Below are 22,529 nucleotides of genomic sequence, written 5' to 3'. Positions count from 1 at the left end.
GATCTGCAAATATTTCACTTCCCACAAACGTATTTTTGTATTTGTGTTGTGTAAGGTCACATCCACAGAAATACAGGGCGATTTGCAAATACACATAACTTACTCTGTAAATTCGTATTTTAAGGTTTACATGTAAAGTGATAAACACGCATTTGTGCATCTATTTCTACACGTGGAATGTTATTTCCACATTTGCAGATTGCTTCCTGTTCATTTGGCAGTCTGTTAGATCACATCAGGTATAATTATTGAGTCATTTTATTAACAGTTCTGCATGTCACAGTCAGAACAAACACACGTTATGCTCAAGTAGAAGTACTCGTACCACAATATTTTACTTGGGAGTAATTAAAACGTACTCAGAATAATATTTTTTTTTACAGAGGAATGGCTAGATCATTGGATGTAATATTATGAATACAGATGTCTGAGAAGACTTCATCGTAAAACCAATAATATAGTGAATCAGCCTATTGCTCTTCACTGGCTACGCAAGGCTCTACAGTTGTAAAATTGCTGGTATTTCTGCAATAGAAACCACATTTTTGTACTCAAAATGCTATTCAGTTACAGTAGGCTACAATAAGTATTTTAAATATATTAAAAAATATATATTTTAATCAATTAACAGTCCTAATATTTATGTAATTTATTTCCCTGTTTGCTGACTATTGCTTTTCCACCATATTAATGTGCAGCCAAATTGATGACCGTGACAAAAAGCAAAGTAAAACAAATTTATTACAGTGACAGAATTTAAATAATAAAAGTGAGATTCATGGAAATTTGATTACATTTCATTTACAATGCTCTATATTTACAGAAGGTACGTGTGTGTGTGTGTGTGTGTGTGTGTGTGTGTGTGTGTGTGTGTGTGTGTGTGTGTGTGTATATAATATATACAGCCGTTTGTGTACAATTACAATACACATTATGGTAGTTATGTCCAAATAGTGAATAATCCCCTGATAAACAATTAACACTCTAGGTTAGACTCAGTTACAGAAAGACTTAATAATGTAAGGTGAACGTTTATTAACATCTGTGCTACGGAGATCCAAGCAGGTTACTAGGAAAATAATTAAAAAGTTGTGACAATAAACAAAGTGTAAAATAGCCACAGATGATTGTGGCATATGATTCTAAATTTGTAGCCAAAATTGCATAAATCCCGGTGAAAAAAATTAATGTTAATATACAAAACTAACATGGCTAAGTAAAAGGTAGTATGTCTGATAAAAGCAATAAAATTATATATTTGCATTTTATTTCAGACAGTGCAACTAATACGGTGTCTCCAGATGCTGTTTTGCAGGATTCAAAGAGCACTGAGGTAAAACAGTATGTTGACCAGCTACACACACTGTCAACCGATATTAAAGCACCGTGGCTCCTTTGAATGAGTCGATCCATCTGTGTAAAAAAACAAAACAAAAAGTATTATTATCATTGCCTTCACCATATGCAACAATAAGTGTCACTCTTCTTTATACTGTACCTCTGTGCTGTTTGGAGGTCGTCAGCTTTAAAATTGTGGTACAGTGTCTTTTTGTGGTAAAGCTTAAACTGTAACTTCTGTGATGAATCAACTTTCAACATAAATCCTAAGAGGGGCTGACTCTCTAGGGCTGCAACATCCTGCAGGAAGACACAATAAAAGACGGTGTTAGATGGACATGAAATCAATACCCTTTGGTTATATTAAGGGCTTTCAATCGATTAATATATTTAATCACGATTAATCGCATGATTGTCCATAATTAATATTGATTAATCACACATTTTATCTGTTCAAAATGTACCTTAAAAGGAGATTTGTCAAGTATTTAATACTCCTCTCAACATGGGAGTATGCTTGCTTTATGCAAATGTATGTATTTATTATTGGAAATCAATTAACAACACAAAACAATGACAAATATAGTCCAGAAACCCTCACAGGTACTGCATTCAGCATAAAACATATGCTCAAATCATAACATGGCAAACTGCAGCCCAACAGGCAACAACAGCTGTCAGTGTGCTGACTTGACTATGACTTGCCCCAAAACTGCATGTGATTATCATAAAGTGGGCATGTCTGTAAAGGGGAGATCGTGGGTACCCATAGAACCCATTTTCATTCACATATCTTGAGGTCAGCGGTCAAGGGACCCCTTTGAAAATGGCCATGCCAGCATTTCCTCGCCAAAATTTAGCGCACGTTTGGAGCGTTATTTAACCTCCTACTATGACATGGTAGGTGCCGATGGATTCCTTAGGTTTTCTAGTTTCATATAGTGCCAGTATTTTCACTCGCTTTAAATCTGAGCCTGCTACAAACTCTGACAGATTGATAGCGTTAACATGTTATTATCGCGTTAACTTTGACAGCCCTAGTTATATTATAACATGACACTGACACAGGCAGGAGATCTTACCTCGCTTGCAGCGTACGTGTATAGGACCTTGTTTTTGATAACGAACCATAGCCTCTTCCCCTGCTTCTTATTGCCCTTTGACCTCTGCAGGTACCCACTCATGGAGGAGTTGTCTGTGCTTGCTGTCACCTGAAACAAACAAAACCCATCTGATGAGCCATCAGGTCATTATCACCACAACAATGCATCTTGATCATGACAAAGCATCAGTCACCTCTTTGAGTGCTGCGGGTATCTTCTTCTGCCTCCTGGAGAAAGGAAACGTTCTGTTTCCAGGGGATAGTGGTGATGAGGGGGCTTCCTTACCTGATGAACACCAAATGTGGAACATGCAGTTGTTTAATACATAGAAAAATACATAGAATAAGTGGATTACCTGTGTCTAATTCACACTGATGTTTGTTGACAACATAAAAATATGAGGATGACAGTGTGTTTGGATCATATTGTTCTTCACGCTGCACGAGTTGCAGCTTGTTACAGCAGCGCCTGCTCACTGTTGAGCTTTTCTCCTTCAATCTCTTTAATTTAATCAACGTTTTTATTAATCAACGTAATTTATCTTATCTTATTTTACTGCAAACAATGGTAGAAGGAAGCCCGACTTACTTTTCTGGTGCTGAAGAACAGGGAAACACTGGTCACACACTCGTCCTAACTGGTTCTTTAGGTATTCAAGACAGTATTTGTTGGAGGAACAAGACTGGCACACTACCTGATGGGACGATAAAGCATAAAATATGTTATCTCTCTCTTCATTTTAAAACAGCATTTTTTCCTATGTTTTTTAAGAAGCCATTTTCTTTTCTTGTGCGCTTCTTTTTTTGCACTTCTTTTTTATTCATCCATCACACTCAATACAGAAAACATACAACTTGGAGGAGATGCTTATACATAGGAATACAAATAAATAAAATAAAATAAACGAGAGTAAGAAAAGGAAAAAAGAGGTGATTAGGGTGTTCTGGCATCGCCAGTATTAATGGTGACCATCTTTCAACAAACTTGTCTGTTTTCAACTGTAATCTTGCTGTGATTTTTTTTCCATAATAAAGAAATTTTTTACCCGGCTATGCTATACCAGGAAATGTATGCTTTTTTTAGCTATTAAAAGCAGGATTCTCAGTAAATTAATTAAATCTGTCCGTCATATTATCAAAAAGTTCAGCTGTCATTCTTTGATAAAGAATATTTCAGAAACTACATTTGTTTTAAATGGGAGAGAATTTTTCTAGCAGAATTAAAACATAGATCCGCACACCAAATATCTCCCGTTAGAAGGATCTTTATTGCTGTAATGTTTCGATCACCAGGATCTTCCTCAGACTTCTTTTTGTCCCCTTACCTTTCCACATGCGCGGCAGTGATGTCGCCTCCATGTTAGGGTGAACTCACAGGTGCAGATCATACACATGGTGGTCCGCGGGTCAGGGATCCAAATGGGGGCTTTGGATCCCAAAGGAGTGTCATCATCGTCATCCCCCAGCTCTACCTGAATATTAAAAAGACACAGACAAGAGTTAACTCTCATTGCACATACATGCACTATAAAATAGTATTCATCACTATAAAAGAGTGCAAACAGGAGATGTATAAGGTTGAACTGGTTTTCTTACCTCTTCTAGAGATTTGCCAGATATGAAACTGATCTTCTTCCTTGTGTAGTCGTTGATCGCCGTGGAAATGGCCTCAAGCCATTCGTCTCGCTCTGTGGCTGAACTGCAGGGAGAAAACACAGTGTGATTAACACACCTACACAGTATTCACAGACCGTATGCACTGCAAGGAAAAACAAAGAAACAACACATGTTCATTAACTACCAAGATATACACCAATCAGCCATAACATTAGGTCAGCATGGGCACCCTGACCGGTCTGCAGCTACGCAGCCCCATACGCAACAAACTGCGATGCACTGTGTGTTCTGACACTTTTCTATCTGAACCAGCATTAACTTTTTCAGCAATTTGAGCTCCAGTAGCTCTTCTATTGGAGCGGACAACACGGGCCAGCCTTCGCTCCCCACATGCATCAATGAGCCTCGGGTCTGACCCTGTCGCCGGTTCAGCATCCCACAAGAGCTGCAGTTTTGGAGATGCTCTGACCCAGGCGTCTAGCCATCACAATTTGGCCCTTGTCAAAGTCGCTCACATCCTTATGCTTGCACATTTTTTCTGCTTCCAACACAAAGTTCAAAGTTCAAAATGTTCACTTGCTGTCTGATATATCCCACCCACTGCCAGGTGCCATTGTAACGAGATAATCAATGTTATTCACACTGTTACGGCTGATCGGTGTATATCTTTTGTTTCTGATCATTACCTCGCTGAGAGGATGAAGGAGCGCTCCACGCTCTCAATGTTCAGCTCGTTCTGATAGGCCTCTTGGCTTGGTTTGCTAACCTGCAATTATTTTCATTGTGAGCAGTGATGGCAGTGTATAATATATCCTGAGATAATAATATAAATTTATATGTGAAAAGATGAAGAGTGCAAAGAAATAAGGAATGAAGTTCTCACCTTCATCCCAGCCAGAGGCAGCATGTTCTTGACCTTGTACTGGCCAGACTGAACAGGAACGGTGTACAGCAATGTGTCGTTAAACTAAAGGAGAAATGACAAAGACACTTAATTTCTGTCCATTCTGTGTTTTCTAATACAGTAGAGAAGAGCTCAGAGTAAGATTAAGAAAATACTGGTAAAAACAATTTGATTTCAATATTTATTTGGCTTCATTAGCCTCAATAATGTTTTGATAGGAGCGGTTACAGCGTTTGAGGTCATATCATCGAAGGGCTCGATCACATTTGAGCCTTAATCTCAGGACTTCCTGAGGATCTTTAGTTAACACTTCATTTTACAGGTCCGCAAAGTTCATGGTAATTAGGTGATAATTAGCAAGTAACCTATTTGAAATTTCTTTGGAATTACTGCCAAATAACCCCAATATTTACCTCAAAATTAAAAAAAAATTACATTATTATAAACATTATTTAATAATTATATTCCGCTATTCCCCAATAGTTGATCATTTATTTAATACATTTCCAGGAAAAGAATACAAAGTTAAGTGTCTTCTATTAGTTTTGGTTTTCCACCTACGATGAAGAGCAGCGCACAGCCGCTTCTCAAGCCTAAGTGCCCTATTTTAACGATTATATGCTATTTTAGCATATAATTATTAAATAATGTTTATAATAAAGTAATTTTCAATCATTTTTGAAGTAAATATTGGGGTAATTTGGCAGTAATTCCAAAGAACTTCCAAATAGGCTACTTGCTAATCATCACCTAATTACCATGAAATGTGCGGACCTGTAAAATGAAGTGTTACCGATCTTTACAGCAGCATAAGAGCACATCAGCTCTGATAGATACAAGCATGTATGACTTTATAATGCCTTAGAAAAGAAAGCCTTCACAGAAAAACAACGCCAGAGTGATTATCTCTCTGATCAATCAAAGCTCCACAGAACACACTTTGAAGGTCGGAGTGAGTGCAGTAGATGGTTTCGGCCGATTACGGTCATTGCAGTAATACAATGATTATGTTGTGTAAGAATGAAATAAGGAAGAGATGGATGAGATGTTGACGGTGTTTTACTGTACCAGGAAGAACATTCTGGGCTGCATGACCTTCCTGGACAGCTTCTTCAGGGAGCCCTCTTTCAGGAAGATCTGGAGCACAAAAATGTCACAAGTTCACATTAAGTCATGTTTGTTGTTTTACGTATGATCACGATGGCTATTTTCTGACTCTTGATCTTAATATGCATAAAAAGAAGGAGATATATAAAAAAAGAAAGACTGACATTTTAAAGTTAATAAGTTATTATTTTCTTCATTTTTTCCCCACATTATTATCATTCATTTTTCACTATAAAAAGCATAAACATTGTAAGAATGCTATAAGTATGAGCAACATCATATGTAAGCAAATGTAAACATATGTTAACTCCTGCAACAAAGTATGATTTTTAAAAAATGTCTGTCTTCAAATGAAGCACTATATTACAAGTCCAAGGTAAGAAAAAAAACAAAAAACATTTGCATGATAAAAAATAATGTAACATTTTTATTTATGTATTTCCAGTTAATCAGTAGTTATTAGATTATTGTATTTACTTTAATTTTGAACCTCGAGGACCTTGAGGTGAGATTGTTTAATCAAATGTTACTTTCAAGGTCAACACTGAACTCCAACATGGACTAGAAGTACTTCAAGTAGAACAACAAATGGACATTTAAACATGTACTAGTTCATGACAACTGGGCAGACTTCATCTGCTGAGGAAGATCGAGTGATACAATCGAAAGCTCCAGACTAAATGGAGGAACTTAACATGAGACTGTGCGTTCTCAACTTTATTAATTATGTTGCTGCATCTGAAAAATGTGTTAATACATATGTGAAAGGGTTTCGGTGATCAATGAAGTGCAGTTCAAAAATTTTAATTGTTTTATTAATGGAACAGAATCAAATGTAGGTATGTTTCCAAATGGTTTATATTTAAAAGAGCAATACTATCTTTTTATTTATTTATTTATTTCATTTTCCTACCCTATTTATTAATTTTCAATTTTCTTTATTTCTTGACTTTTTTCTGTTACTATTAAGGTGTACTGTAGTTATTTTTTCTCTGTATTGTTGTTTATTATTTTAACTTTATCCATAATTTAGAATATATCTTCTGTCGTCAGCTGTGTGTTTGTTGTTTGTGTGCGCAGATGGATGTGTGATGGGACACGGGTGAGCTTTCTTGAGAAAAACAAAATCCTTTCCCTACACAGTTATTGTTTTATTTATTATTGACGATTAATAAAAATACATCTGAAAGAAAGAAAAGAGCAACACTCTATAAAAGAACAAGTCTTGGCAATATCTTTATGGCCTTACCCTCCCAGGTTGGACGATCTCATGGTGGCCGTTCAGACGGCACTGCACCTGGATCAGCTTCTGGAAGTTATCCTGAGAATCAAAAACAGTGGACATCAGCGATCGTATGGAGCATTTTACTGTACCAACATATTAATAGAATACGTCTGATTGGTTCTCACCCCTTGTTTCATGATGTCGTTGGCGTGATTGGCCACCTCTTTCACTATTTCAAGAGCAGCTGAGTGGATAGAAATTTGAAAAGATGTACATCACATCACATACACGTCGGACAATGTTTCTATGTCAGGTGAGTTTACAGTGTACATATGTAAAAAGGTTTACCTTGTGTGTCCGTGTAATCATCTGAGTCTTCAGACAGGTGTTTTAGATAATCTGAAACACAATTAGAAACATTTAAGAGTCAGCACCAACAGCGAAAAAAAACTCCTTTGTACACTGGGCTACAAGCACAGTAAACTCCTGGAATTAAAATCCTGGATAAAAAGGTCTGCAGGTGCTTACATAATACAATTACACAAGAGTGACGTGAGGAACATTCTTCACATTTTGGTCCCGAGGGATCGACCCTGATCCATTAGACTCCTGAAACACTAAGCTCACTTATGATAAAGCTCGTGTTATGTCACCAAATCTGATTTGGGCTGCACTTCAAAAATCTGATTATATGAGGATTGAAGGGGCAAGACAGAAATACCAAACTATGTTTGTTTTTCTGGCCACCAGAGGGCAGCATGACGCCAATAATGACACATCACAGGTTGGTGCAACGTTTAGGAGCCAACAAATACAATGATGAAGTGATGTTGGATTTAAATAAAGCTTTGACTTGCATATATTGTGAATGAACGAGATGAATGTTATGCTGTGAAAATGACTCTTTTGCAGATATGTACCTGTGAGCAGCATCCGATACTGAGGAATCCTCTGAACGGGCTTCAGTAGGTAATGCTTCAGAGCCAAGTTGGCACAGCGTGGACTGGCCTTGGATAAAATAAAATGACACACATTATATATGACACATTTTACAGGATTAAACTCACATGCATAAACAATAAAACCCAACAGACACACCCCCTCAGACAGAAAAAACAGGTCAAGCAAGCCTCATACCTCAAACTCCCGAACCACAACGCCGAATGCTGGGTTCTTCTTCGTCTGCTCTTCCAGTAGAGCCACATTCTTATCAAACTCGCGGATGTAAGTGGAGTACATCTTCAGATAGGGCCCTTTCTTCAGGAAGATGTCTGCCAGCTTGGCGTTCTCATCCCTGTACACAGAATAAAGTAGAATGAGATAAACTAGACACTGTGACACCACCTTGTGAATGTATGTGTAACTAAGCTGTATTCCTGTAGCAATAATCATAATATATATACACAGTATATACACATACATACAAATATAAAATATCATTGTATTCAGTAACATTAAAACTATTGTTAATGGAATTACGCCGTCTAGCCTAAACCATGGAAAATCTCCCCGGACCAAAATTACACACAAATATGGGGACAGGGGTTTCCATATACCTTTGGCCTTATAGACCTTTTGAAACTTGACAACATAAACATGTTCATGTCTAGAAGGTAATCCCCAAGTTGTGAAACTCTCACAAAATGGTTAAGGTTAGGCATTGACCTTGGCTACGTTTCAAATTGCATACATTTTCTTTTTACTTTTAGTACGTACTGCAGCTGCTCTTACAAAGTACATACTGTTGCATGCAGTATGCATACAATTGGTACATACAGTACTACTTTGTTATAACTTCCATACTAACATGGTATTTAGTATGCTAAAAAAAGTGTGTTCGATTTTTAAGTATGTCCGAACCTTATTATGAAACCAATAGCATGCAAATTGCATACTATTTCCGCTGAAATATTACAGTATGCAAACCCTGGACACTATGGCGACATAAATATCCCACAATGCAATGCGGTAGGGACGACAATGTTCATAACAGACGCTTAAATTTTACTGTAAGTATAAGATTTCACTTTGCTAGGCGTAATATACATATATATTTTAAATTAATTCAGATTTTGAATCTCACAAAGCGTCGTTTTGGTCACATGAGGTTGGTACGGGTTACCATAGTTACACGTCTCCAACCGGCAAGGAGGCTCACAGGAAGGGACGACGTAAATTACTGCTCAGTGCGTCCGAAAAGATACAGACTACTGTTTATTCACTGCATTGTATGCGATATCGGACAAAAGCCTCAATCTTTTTCTGGCATACTAACTAGTATGGTGTATGTTTGTTGTAACGCACAGCTCGAATGGTTACGTTAGGAGGGGTTAAGTTTGGATGGGTTAAGTTAGGATGGGTCTTCGGGCAGCGAGTCTCGCGAAAGTTTTGCACCTTTTCAAAACTTGGGGGTTACCTTCTAGACACAACCCATAAACATTGTAAATGGGCCCCTTTGTATTTCCTGTTGCAGTGTTTGTTAATGCAGTAGCTGACAGGAAGTCAACCTGGATTAAAGCTGTTGCCCTAGCAACAGAATGACAATGAAATGCCATTGTGTTCTTCGTTCATGACTCAGGAATAGGCCTATTATTTATTTTATTAACATTTTATATTTGTTTCCAGTGAGATATTATTGAGTGTATATAGTGGCTTTTCTGTTGTAAACATTACCTTAGAACAACATTTTGTTATATTTAAAATATAAATAAATTCTAATCCTGTTCTGAATTTATTTGTTTTTTAAATAGTATATTAAAAAGCAATTATTTAATAATGAAGAACCGATAAGGGTATTGATAAAGAACAAAACCGATAAGGAGAATCGAAAAGAGTAGTAGGCTATTATTGATAAAATCCTAACAATAGCCATCTCTACTCGTGTTATGAATAAAATACGTTATGATGTTATTTTGTTATTAATCGTTACGGATCTCTGACGTTGAATAAAAATCAGATGAGGACCTTTGAGTAATAAGTTTGAGAACCGCTGGTCTATAGTGTTGCTGCATATGTTGCTGCTTCAGCCAGTAACAGTGATCAGTACACACAAAGGTTAATACACTTTTTAGGATTGTGTTGTACCATTTGGCTACTCTCTGCTTCAGCTCTCTGAGCAGGTCGTGGTTGAGTTCGTAGAGCTGTGGGAGGTAGTACAGAATCTGGTTGAGAAGACGCTCCTCAATCACGGGCTTCCCACTCTGACGAGACGCCATGGATGCTGCGTCACGGAAGTCCTGTCAGACACATAAAGAGTCAGGTGGTCAAATACAGGAACTCAGGCACATACAGGGGAAAACCCAGAAGCAAATTTCAATGAAGTACTAAAGAAGAACTGCAACATGGTCCCAAAAACAACGCAAACCAGAAACCGTCAGTATAAAAGATGAAGAGAAATAGTGCTGACACATGACCTACACACACCTGACTCGCATTAAGTATTTGTGAAGTTCCACGATACCATGAATCAGAACTAAGAAAAAGAGAACAAGAGACCCTGAGGGTGCAGTTTCTGCTTCTTTTTCTGATGATGTGGAGTTTTTTTGTGGTTTATGAGGACACATGGCAAATAAAAGTGCTTACAGACTGAGCCCCCACTAGAGAGCTCCTGTGGTTAGCACGTGTGATCTGATGGCGAAGGAGGTGCGTCATGTGGAAACGGATTTGTCCGGGAATTAGAAAAAAAAGCTGGATGGTTCACGTGATAAGAAAAGATTACAATGAAGACGTAATCTTTTCTTAGACTAGACTAGACTAGCTGATTTAGACTGAATCAGCAGCAAGTGAATACAATCTACAAGAAGCTGTGGTTCTTCAGCTTGGTGCACGTTTTCACTTCAAATAAAAGCTATAAATCAAAGCTTTTCTTGTCTTTCTGTTGCTGGAAAGTTGACATTTTGGAGACAATATATAGGTTTTCACCTAACAGCAACAGTACACAGAGCACTGCTGAAAATATGGCTCAGTTCATAACTCAGATAAAAACACACAACAAATGGCGTGTGGTGTTATCATTAATCAGTTGGTGAAAAGCTGGCCGGGTGCCTGGTAGAGATGGAGAATGAACAAATACTAAGTCACCTCTACATTCTTTTGAACTTGGTATGACTGATCCTCATTACTGGACTCCATTCCTCTGCAGTCTGCAGAGACCCGAGCACTTCCTGTCTGAGCTCTGCAGCGAGGCGTCATTGTTTATGACTCAGTCCCACTACAAGCTCGCTTCGAGACCTTTGTCTCTCCAAACATCTGCTCACACTCATTCTTTTTTTGTGAAAATAAAGAGGCTGAAAAACGTTAACTTTCCAGTAAAGGACTTTAACTTTGAGGTAAAGCAACATTGCAAAAACAAAGGAGGGTCATATTAGGATGTATGACGGTTAGCAGTCTGTCGGCCCTTTATGTATTAGATATGATCTTATGTGTCCAATTTTTAAAGGCTTAAAGGGTAACTTTGGTATTTTTCAACCTGGACCCTATTTTTCCATGATTTTGTGTCTAAGTGACTAATAAGGACAACAATTTCTGAATTTGGTCCAGTATTGAGGGATAACGCTGTAAACAGCAGCTGCTCACAGGCTGCAATATGATGCTATTGGGGCAAGCTGGCACCGTCATTTACATCCACTAAAAGTTCTTGTTTTTGCCATACCAGGCTCTTATCGTTATTATAAGTGTCTGACATTATGGAAAGAGTCTCACTCAAGGAGAAGTCGCGTTTTGAAATCTGGCGAGGTGACGTGTTGCTGGAAGACAACGGTGGAATAGTGGAATACATCCACAGTGGAAACGCCAGGGCCAGCTGGGCAGAGTTTGTTATGTTGGAGTACAGAAAGTTTAGAGCTGAGTGTTATCTAAAAGATTTTCAATCACATGGCTGAATATTTAGAAGATTCCAATAATGTTGATGAGGTCTTTGGATTCAATGGCCGCCCGTATTTATTTGAGTCAGAGTATACGGATATTCAGATTTCATGACTAGACTTCTGCTTGAGCGGGACTTGGACAAAATAACAAACAGACCGGATCAAGAGAAAGGTAATAAATTGTTTTATTTCTCTATAGGGTTCTTTCCATAATGTTGTCAGACACTTATAATAACAATCTGAGCCTGAGTCAGCGGCAAAAACAAACACTTTTAGTGAATGTAACGTGACATTGAGGCTGCTCACCGCCCTCGCAGCTCGTTTCGCGGTTGCAGCAACGCATTATTCCTCAGTACTGGACCAATTTCAAAAAGTGTTGTCCCCATTAGTCACTTAGACACAAAAACATAGGGAAATAGGGTCCAGGTTGAAAAACCAAAGTTACCCTTTAATTGTCCTTAATGCTAACACGACCCACCATTGTGGTTGCGTTTGTAGTTGTGATTAAATTACATAAGAAATCAAATCCTTTTTTCATAAACTGTCTTTGTTTCTTTTGTCTGAGAGAGCTTATGTTTAGTTTATGATTTACATTTGGGATTGTGCTCCTTTATTCGTTTATATACTGTACATTTCATATCATGTGCAAAGCAACTTAGTGAATGCAACAAGACGGTTTCTATTGTGAGATTATTATTGTAAGACAGCAATGGTTAAAAGTTGGTTAGAGTTACACTGATCTGGGCGTGGCGGATATGGTGGGGACTGGAGTAGGAGAGGGATGGGGACTATAGTGGAATTATGTCATTTGTTGATTTTGTGATTTATAAACTTCAAAATTTAAAAGTTCAAAAAAAAGATTTATACTGATCTGACAATAGATACAAATACTCAAATTTCTCAAACATATTTTGAGGGAAGTACAGCACAGAAACCAGATAGCCGTATCATTTTGGTGGATTTGATCCGTTACAGATTACATTTCTCAAAACAACACAAAGAGACAACATGTCTCCATTTAAGTCCAGACGTACAGCATTACAGTCAGATCACACTAGCTCTGAAAAAGCCGGTGAAAACCGTGAGGAATGTGAGCTGTGTGGTGGAGACTGAGGGTCTAGTGCACAGTCGGGTCTACACACAGTCTGATCCTGCATGGGGTGTGCCCCAGTGGCTTTAATCAAACACATATGGAGAATGTGGGCTGTTGACTAGATAAAACATATAGAGAGAGCCATAGTGAAACTGTCTCAACAGTACCGTATGTGGTGTGGCACGCTTCATATGTTTAGATAAGGATGGTAGTTTTTTGAAAAAGCATCTAATATTGTTTGGTCAATTTTTAGTTTCAGTTTTATTTGTCATATGTAGGTTAACACAGGTTCAATGGTACAATGAAATGTATAGGGTGAGAGAACGGGTCAGCAATAAAAGCACTAGTCGCATAAGTTGAGATAAAATGACATTAATAAGATAGAAAGACAACGATAAGATAAAAAGTGATTACATAAATAAAATAAAATATAGTAATATATACATTTTAAAATGAGGATTGTGTGTAAAAGTAAATGACTGTATCTCCAGTATCAGTATTGCATAAATGTAATGAGTAAGAGGAATGAGACATGGGTTATAAGACAAATAGATAGATAAATAAATTAAAAAAAAGAGAAAAGAAAGCGATATTTATATGTTTTTTAGCTGCCTTTAACGAACACCATTTCACATGTGGCCGATTTCTGTACTCTTAAAGTTGGCTGGCTGTGATAATATCTTAAAAAAACAAACTTCAATATGGAATTGTATCTCTCACTTTGTTTTTAGGAGGTTTAAAATGTCTTACGGTGTATGATTTTAGACAGAATTTTCCTCCCTCTTTGCAGCTCTATAACACCAGCCTCTGCTCTTATCACAGCAACCATTAGGCTTGTTTCTGTGTGACGCCAATAACATGAAGTGTGAGGGTACTTACGACATGAAGCAGCTTCAGGACATCAACAAACCTAGAAAACAAAGAATGGAGAAAATTAAAGAAATTATAAAGAGTCGCTTCCCCAAAAGAACACTGTTCACTGTTTATCTATTTAAATCTGCTTTTAATCTGTGACCCCTCCCCTTCAATCATTGTTGTAAATCTAATGTAACTGTATTTAAACAGTTTTGAAGTATTTTGATTGTCTTTGACTGTTATTGCTTTTAGTGCATCTGTTGCTGTTTTTACCATGTAAAGTGCCTTTGAGCACCTTTTAAAGCGCTATATAAAATAAATGTGTTATTATTAGTATATGCCAGGGTGTTGAGATATCTGTCTCCCCCAATAAAATGGGGGTGAATGGAATTTCGTCTGTGTTGCTCATAGCATTAAAAAAATTAAAAATTTAAACAATTCAACAGCTATCAAAAACAATGTCCTTTTGATAATACATAATTTAGAGAATTTCTGTTACTTTGTGACAGACAATAAAGTTTATTTAATCTAATCCAGTCTAATGGGAACACTGTCTTCAACATAAATGCTGCTGAAGAAATTTTAAATGTCCTTTTCCAACGTTGTGAGCAACACAAGTAACATTCCTTTCACCTCAAATTGGTGGAGGCAGAAACCTTTTTTTTTTTTTTTCATAAACCTACACTTAAAGAAAAACAAATGAAGACTCTTACACACTCTCGGAGGTCATGATTTCTGTGGCGATGTGGTGAATCTTGCTCTTCTTCTGTCCACTCTGCATAAAACAAAAAGGTGCAAAAACAAAGACGTAGAATTACAATGCAGTGTAATAAATTCTCACTGCAGACACATACTGTGCATCATAATATATTCATACAGAATTAGTATTTACCTGATATTAACATACTGTAATATTGTATGGGCAAGTACTTTTCCAACTTATCTGAACAAAGTATTGCTGCTACAGAAACAGTTTATTAGATTAGCAACATTTTCTAACGCTGTTATACCAAGTGCACCGCTTTCTTTAAAATGACTGTACAGTTGTTGACTATATTTGACATCAACAGTCTTCAAACCTGCACATTTGTCTTGAAAAGCGAGATATAAGGATGCAGATTTACCTAATAGTAATAACTCTCAATTCCATAATTACCAACCAGACAGGCTGACAATCTTCATCTTCCTTTGTATCCCGCGGTCAGTTTTCTATCTAACTTTGTGGAGTTATCTTATGGAATGAAAATGTACATTTAATGGATTCTTTTGTCATTGTCTATGTACAAAAAGAGACAGAAAAAATGATCACTCTTAAACTGTAAATATGGCAATTACTCCTGCTTCTCTGCATTGTTTTGTTTGAACTTTACTCCTACACTTATTTTCATATGTGAAACTTTTGAGCACTAATATCTAAAATGTACTGGTTACTTTTGTATGGTAGTATTTTTACCTTTGTATGTCCTTTGGGTGTGGTTTTTATAGGTTTCTACCACACCCTCGCACCCATTTTACATTCCTTTCATGTGAATTGTATTTTGATGTCTATTTATATGTGTGAAACAAATAAACATATTAATGAAAGTTAACAGTGTCAAAAGGAAGAAAAGTGAAATGTTATTGCTGACAACTTGCAAAGGACAAACCCTGTGAGATGATACCAGGAAGTACAGTATTTCTGAAGTCATAAATCTAACAGTGTGTGCTTCTCACCGTACTCTCCTCTGGCTGCTCAGCGTCTCCTTTACTTGAGAAGGAGCTGCTATCGTCCTCGTCCTCAGAGGTGTTGCCCAAGACGTCATCATCTGAGGGGCCATCATCTGAGGGATCATCCAGGGGCGTCACCTCCTCATCGACAGAGCTTCTGTCAAAAGGGACAGGATGTTAGGGTCAGAGAAGCAGCTGAAGACATTTGTTAAAAACACTGAATGCAGCACACAATGACCGCATCATTCACATGACACGTGATTATTATAAAAAGTACAAGAAAGAGAGGATGCTATTCATAGAAGAGGGGGAAAGAGATGAGACGAACGATGTCTTTCAGTCAGTCCAGCAGTATTTGAACATTTCCTGCTCTGATCAAGTGGGAATCATAAACCAAAGCACACACAGGAAAGGGAGCACTTGACACAACCGACACAAAAAAAACATTTAAGGATAACCATCAACGCGGTCACATGCTGATGCTAGCCTCGTCCAACAGCAACAGAAGAAGAGCAAACCACTAACCATCACACATAGCTTTAAAATGACAGCATGTGAACAGCTAAAAGAGAAACTACATATCTAAAATGCCTCAATTCCCAGAGGGAGAACTACATGTGAAGGTTCCTCCCTGAATTAAACTGCAGAAGAAGAAATAGGCCAAGGCTGAGCTGGAGTCTGTGGGTCTAACACACTGTGGGATGTTTACAATAGCTGTTGCATTAAGCTGTGGCTGCTCTCTGTTTGTGAGCTTGTTAACATGTGACTGTTGCACAGTTTGAGCTACAGAGGGGCGACTCACTAAGCTGTGCGAGGCCGAGTGTACAGTTACACAAACTCTAATCCTATTTTTCCAACTGACTTCTGCTCACTGGTCATTCATAACACAACATATTAGGACTTCTTTGCATAAAACATTAATTAGAAACATCACTACCAAGAATATAAACATACCAAGTTTAATTGAGCTGATTAAGTATCAAGATAGTTGTTCTAGCCAAACTCTTTAAGGATCGGTTCACTCAAAAACATATTTTCTCACCGTCCCGACAGCTACTGCGTATCACATGCAGATATTCTAGTTTTGAGCATTTAAGAATTTAATTTGTAGAGGAATAGAAGTGTCTTTATTCACAATTTCAGTGTTTTATAGGGACCGTTTCTTTGAAAGAAAAAAAAGACTTTCAATTAAAACTGTTGACAGTGGGCTCTGTGGCTTATAATTGAGATTATTTTGACTGATATTGCAATATTATTTACAATATTAGAGGGAATGATGATTTTTGCATTGTTATTTTCGTTGAAAAACATATTAAAATGATTATTGAGTTTGTTTGGTACAGATCCCTGCAAAGATCATATGGGGATCTGTACCAAACAAAATGTTTTTTTTAAGTCTGTAGAATATGATGTGTAGACCAGGACATCACAGCAGCATGACAATATTTAATTTAAAATAGTATTTTGACTCATTTCACCTTAAATATTGCGCCTCCTACGATTTGAAAATTATAGTGGGCCATATTTGTGATTTCGATAAAAATTGGATTAATTGTGCAGCCCTAATATGAACATGGTTTCTGGAAAGACATCCGCTTTCTAAAAATACCTTTTCATTGCTCTGAGCATCGCACATGTAATTAAATCACTTCCATTATATTTGAGTGTAGGCAAAGATCTCAGCAACAGATCTCTCAAAACCTGAGCAAACTAGAGACCATCTTGTAATGGATCACACCAGCTGCAACGCCAAATTGCCAAATACTTTTAGTAGACTGAAAAAGATAATGATAAAAACTAAATCCTTTAAGAAAAAATAAAACTAACCTGAAACGATATTGCCTGGGTAAAAACTAATAAAAAAAATAAAAATAAATAATGTAAATTCATTACAGTTTTACTTTTATTTAGCTATAATATAGCACTACCGAAAAGAAGAAGACAGCATGAATTTCCGTCAACTCTCGTGACATTGAACAACAGAAATTGAACAGGCTTGACATTCCAGGAGGAAGTTCCTACCCCCTACTTCCCCCTCATCTTTCACCTCTGCCTTTATTTTGATCTGAACTACACACATGTAAATTTCGTGACTGCAACTTGCATCGCGATGTGACGCTATTGTGTTGACAAAAGCTGACAAACATACTGTATAAACACCTGGCAGAGTAAAACCGCTTCTGTGGTAGTTCCTGCTACAGTAGGTGTCCAAGACCACATTTCACCACGATGACACACAGACTCCCAGGTGAAAACAATAACGGCCACACACTGTTGACAAAAACTGTCTACATGGCTAGATAACACTGGAGATGTACCCGAAGTGTCCTCTTAGCCTATAATAAAGATAAAAAAAAACTAAATATACACTCTTGCCTTTGAGGCCAAAAGTTGTGTAGTGTTAGAGCTGCTTCTCATAATAACTTACAGCATGAAGTGTATATTTTAAAAAGACTATGTGCAATCTTAATTATTAGTCAACCCACAATCCATCAACACCTGAAAGGCTGAGCACGCGTACCACTATACTCGTCCAACTCCCCGGACAGGAATCTGCAACAAAGGACACAGTGTGACATTCTTCTCTGTGGCTTTCCCTGTTAACTCCCTGTAATCAACTACATCAATTACTGATGATTGTTTTTAAGACGCCGACGGTGTTTTCCTGCACTCCCTTCAGAAAACAAGAGAGCATCTAATATATTCATAGGTAAGATCAGATGTGAGGTACTGAGAGAAACAAGACAGAAATGAAGGCCGTCATAATCTACCTCTCATAGTCTGTTGGCGTCTGACACTGTTGGCGTCCAGTGTTTTTCTCAAAGGCCATATACGGCTCCTGCTCCTCGTAGATGCCCTCATCATTATACTGCCAGTCTTCAAGCTGAGAGATGGAGGCCTGAGGGGACGTCACTGCCCTTCCTAAACGCACATTCATGTAGTCTGGTATCTCCTCATAGTGAGGCATGTTCTCGTAGTCATCAGCTTGTTCTGCTCCAGGAGAAAACTCATCTCCGTCCACACTTTGCTCTACTCCAATCAGCGGGCAGGATAATTTGCGCTGAGCACTGAAATGCTCGAAGAGGTCCTGAGATCCGTCTTGGCCCCTGTCGATGCTTTGTTCGTTATCGCTCGCGTTGCGCTCCGGGCTCTGGCCTCCTTTTGCTATCAGCTTGGGGAGCATCTTCACAGAGAGCTTCAAGTCTAGCAGCTTCCGGAAAGAGTTTCTCTTCTGCCCGTCGGAGCGAAAGAGGTCGGCACCCGAGAACGACTTGGCTCTCTGTTTGCCCAGGCTGGACCGAGAAGGCTTGGTGATTCCAGGTATTGTGAGTTTGCTGCTCGGTTTCACATCTGGAGGCGAAGGCAGCTCCCTCATCACTCTCTCCTTCAAAGCACTGTCTGGTACAGGAGGGGCCGTTTTTTTCTCGTCGTCTCCTGACTTCCACTCTTCCTCAGAGAACTCCTTCCTCTGCATCCACGCCATCGGGCTGCTGTGTCTCTGGGACTTCTTTGGAACGACCTTGACCGTCTCGTCTTCTGCTGCTGCTGCGGTGACGGCAGGAGGCCGACTCAGCTCCGGTTGATTGAGCAAACTGCGAGAAGGAGGTGTGAAGTCACTGTAGAGGGCGTCCTGATCATCGTGCGTTACTTCCTCCTCCACCTCCACCTCTTCATCTTCCTTGTCAACCGATACCTCCATCTCCTGGCTGCTGCTGTCCCAACCCAGGTCGTACTCCTCCACATCCTTTGGGAGAGCAGAGGTCGGCGCTTTCTCAGGTGCAGACAGCAGAGGCTTCTTCCTGGGCGGAGGTGCCGGCTGAGCGCAGGCTTTTCTCGCAGTCAGCGGCGGCCGGTTTCCAACAGGTACACTGACAGACAGCGATGAGCTGCCTTTCCCCTCCGATGACACCTTCACCTCTTTGACGTCCATCTCCCTCCCTTCCTGCCTCGCAATCTCTACACTCTCCTCCTCCACCTTTTCCTGGCGGGCAAGCACAGGCGTCCTGGGTTTCCGTGGTACCGGGACAGGGATGGGCTTCCTAGAGGGGACTGGTTTGGCCTGGGGTGCACGAGATACGTGCTCTGAGCAAAGAGCATCTTCCTTTAGTCCTCGCCCAGGTGCACCCTGGGGCGTTATATTACCGTTTGCCTCATCGCTCCATGTTCTGTGAGGAAGGGACGGCCTAGCGGTCGCATCGGGACTGAAGGTGTCTGTGTTGAGAGTTCTGTCTAAAGTTTCAAGAGGTTTATGATTTGTGAGGTGAGTATTGGCGGACGTGTTCATCACTTGATGAACGCCGTTATCCACAGTACCTCGGGGAAGCTTTCTGTTTGTGTTCCTGACGCACGTGCAGTTTAACTGGCTGCACAGACAAATGGGAATAATATAATCCCAATCTGACTTTTTGTTCTCCTGTTGTATTCCATTGTGGGAGTTAAGAAGCCCCTCGATCCGCGGGGTTTCTGTCGCAGATGTTTGGAGCAGGCTCTTTGAAGCGAGCGGTTTGGTGGGTTTGGAGAGGCAGGGTTTGGGGGCCAGGGCTGGTTTGACTCTCCTCGGCGTGCCAGGAGATGGGAGCGAGAGGACGTCTCTTTTGGGGGTGGAGGGAGACAGCCCTGGCCTCTGGGGCTGCTGGGCCAACTTTGGTTTTGGGGCCAGAGGTGGCTTTTGCATGCCTGAGGAGAGAAAAACAAAATATACGCACTTGAAATTCAAATCTGAAACCCATCAAAAAGATTATAGATCTAATCTGGCACAATAAAAAAAAGCACATTTTTAATATCCAGATTTTGTATTTGATGCATTTTCAGTAGTCAGACAGATGTTGCCTCATTTGGTTCAGTCTTTAACTCACTGAGCCTAGTGACAGCGTAGTGGAAAACTGCTGTAAACCACCTCACCAGGGGGGTCAAATATTACAAGGCTTATGTTTGCCACTCACAACAGCACAGTAATCCGGCTAATGGTGTGTGTCAACAGGCAGAAGAGGAGGAGGAGGAGGAGCAGATGGGAGATGAAGAGTGGGAGAGACATGGAGAAGGAGGAGGGGGGGGGTGAAAAAAGTCATGCAACCTGGTACATCTGGCTCAGATAGTGGCCTTAAAATGTTCAGTGGTGGACAAAACAATAACAAAGAATGACAGGGAGGGATGTTGTTTTTTCCCCTCAGCACATTATTTCCTCATTGAACAAGCCACAGGTTTGACACTAAACACATCTACAAGCCTACAAAAAACACTGTCATGAGTTTTGATTTGGAGATCTGGGCACAACCAAACACTGACTGACTGACAGACACATGCACACAGTCTGTTTAATGTCTTTTGATGTTTTTATCTAAAAATCTGTCAATAGACTATTTGTTTATCTGTTTTAACTCAAAGATTTAAAAGTATATTGAGGAACAGAGGCTGCAGATTCGTTTCTTTGCTTCTCCCTCTGTGTAGCAATGTTTATTGCTTTAATAAATAAACTAACACATCAATAAATACATAAACTTCCTGATTTGCAGCACTCACTAACAAATCTTTCATCGAGTCTCTCCAGTCACTTACCTGAGTTCATCATCGCTTCTCTTTTGTTTTCTCTGTCCTTATTCATCAGTAAACATCTCTTGTGTCCGGATACATCTCAAGCAGTCGACTCCAAATAAGTTATCGGTCAACAATCGACATTTTCATCGCTTTTTTGTTCGAGCAACACATGTGATCCCGATGCACACAGTTAGTTCATTCTCACCGGAGCAACAACTGACTGACTGGCTGCCAGCGACCTGAAGCAGACAGCTTCCTCTGTGCTTCCATCAAGCACCCACTAGAGGTCCTCAGGGGCCACACACACAGCGATCTAGATAAAAAGGTTGGTAGCTCTAAAGTGTATCATTAATTAAGTCAGAAGAGTGTAAGAGAAAATCCTGAATACTGTGAAGGAAGGTTAGTTCTGTGTAAACTACAATCTACTGTCATCTATCATCATTACATGGGAATTTCCACCCACTCACATCTTTCCACATACATCATCATCACTGCTATATTAACACCACTAGTGTGACTAAGAGACCAGAAATACGTGTGGAAGCCAGCTGATGCTTTAAAAGCTATATTTGATATATAGTTGAGGAAGTAAAACAAAAACAAAAAAACATAATTCATCTGGGTGGGGCTTTCATCATGCTGTAACTTTGTCACCAGGTTGATTAATCAGTCAATCTTACAGGAAACTGGACAACACACGGAGGAAGGGAGGTAGATGGCAGCTTGTCAAGATCCTGAGACATTAGATAAAAAAAGGAACCACAGTTCTGGATAGTTTGGTGTTTTTATTAGTTTTTCTCATTCGCTTTTGCTCAATTCTTGAATGAAAATTGCTTTTTTCCCAAAACAATAAGTTCAAATTTCTGACCAATTAGTTTGTTGTTCACTACAGTTTTGAATGTCTCATTCTTTTAAGCAAATTGCACGTGTTTTGGCATGTGTGTGCAAAAGAGTAGGTACAATAACCACTTGCACGTCTTACTGATGAGTTGATTCTCTTCACAACTTCTGCACATTATTTCATCATTTGAGCCGTCACATGCAAAATGATCCATTCAGTTTTCAAAAATCTGTCAGACATGCATGTATATTCCATAAATATCTGTGACAAAGAGGTACAATTTGTTGTTTTTTAACTGAACTACTGCATGTTTTTTCATTGTTGCAGGGATGTTGTTGTG

The 22,529-nt window shown here is 39.1% G+C and overlaps 1 protein-coding gene across 2 annotated transcripts; it reads right to left on the bottom strand.

Annotated features, from left to right (window-relative positions):
* Positions 1-723: 723 nt before the first annotated feature.
* On the bottom strand, positions 724-21,788 carry LOC141766013 (FYVE, RhoGEF and PH domain-containing protein 6-like). Of its 2 annotated transcripts, none has more exons than XM_074632432.1 (21): positions 21,370-21,788; positions 18,585-20,490; positions 15,820-15,967; positions 14,820-14,881; positions 14,131-14,161; positions 10,378-10,529; positions 8,431-8,587; positions 8,214-8,301; positions 7,642-7,692; positions 7,479-7,537; positions 7,318-7,389; positions 6,030-6,098; positions 4,941-5,024; positions 4,744-4,823; positions 4,037-4,139; positions 3,766-3,912; positions 3,030-3,135; positions 2,635-2,726; positions 2,421-2,549; positions 1,499-1,638; positions 724-1,413 (listed from the first exon to the last, which is right to left on the bottom strand). In XM_074632432.1, the coding sequence occupies exons 1-21, from the start codon at positions 21,413-21,415 to the stop codon at positions 1,377-1,379; spliced, it is 3,759 nt and encodes a 1,252-aa protein (XP_074488533.1). In that variant the 5' UTR covers positions 21,416-21,788; the 3' UTR covers positions 724-1,376. The 2 variants fall into 2 exon arrangements, with proteins under 2 accessions (XP_074488533.1, XP_074488532.1); XM_074632431.1 differs by having other exon boundaries at positions 15,820-15,970; positions 21,370-21,784.
* Between the last annotated feature and the right edge of the window lie 741 nt (positions 21,789-22,529).

Source organism: Sebastes fasciatus, chromosome 4 (assembly GCF_043250625.1).
Source record: "Sebastes fasciatus isolate fSebFas1 chromosome 4, fSebFas1.pri, whole genome shotgun sequence".
Classification (NCBI taxonomy): Eukaryota; Metazoa; Chordata; class Actinopteri; order Perciformes; family Sebastidae; genus Sebastes; species Sebastes fasciatus.
The sequence above is the reverse complement of the archived record's forward strand: the minus strand, read 5'-3'. Positions and strand labels throughout refer to the sequence as shown.

What these genes read in the sequence shown, in the direction of transcription:
- LOC141766013 (XM_074632431.1), bottom strand. Translation starts at nt 21,415, where the DNA reads ATGAATAAGGACAGAGAAAACAAAAGAGAAGCGATGATGAACTCAG. An exon ending in TTGTGGTTCGGGAGTTTGAG is followed by an intron (nt 8,302 to 8,430) that starts GTATGAGGCTTG and finishes ATTTTATCCAAG; the next exon opens with GCCAGTCCACGCTGTGCCAA. An exon ending in AGCCCAGAATGTTCTTCCTG is followed by an intron (nt 5,025 to 6,029) that starts GTACAGTAAAAC and finishes TTTCTCCTTTAG; the next exon opens with TTTAACGACACATTGCTGTA.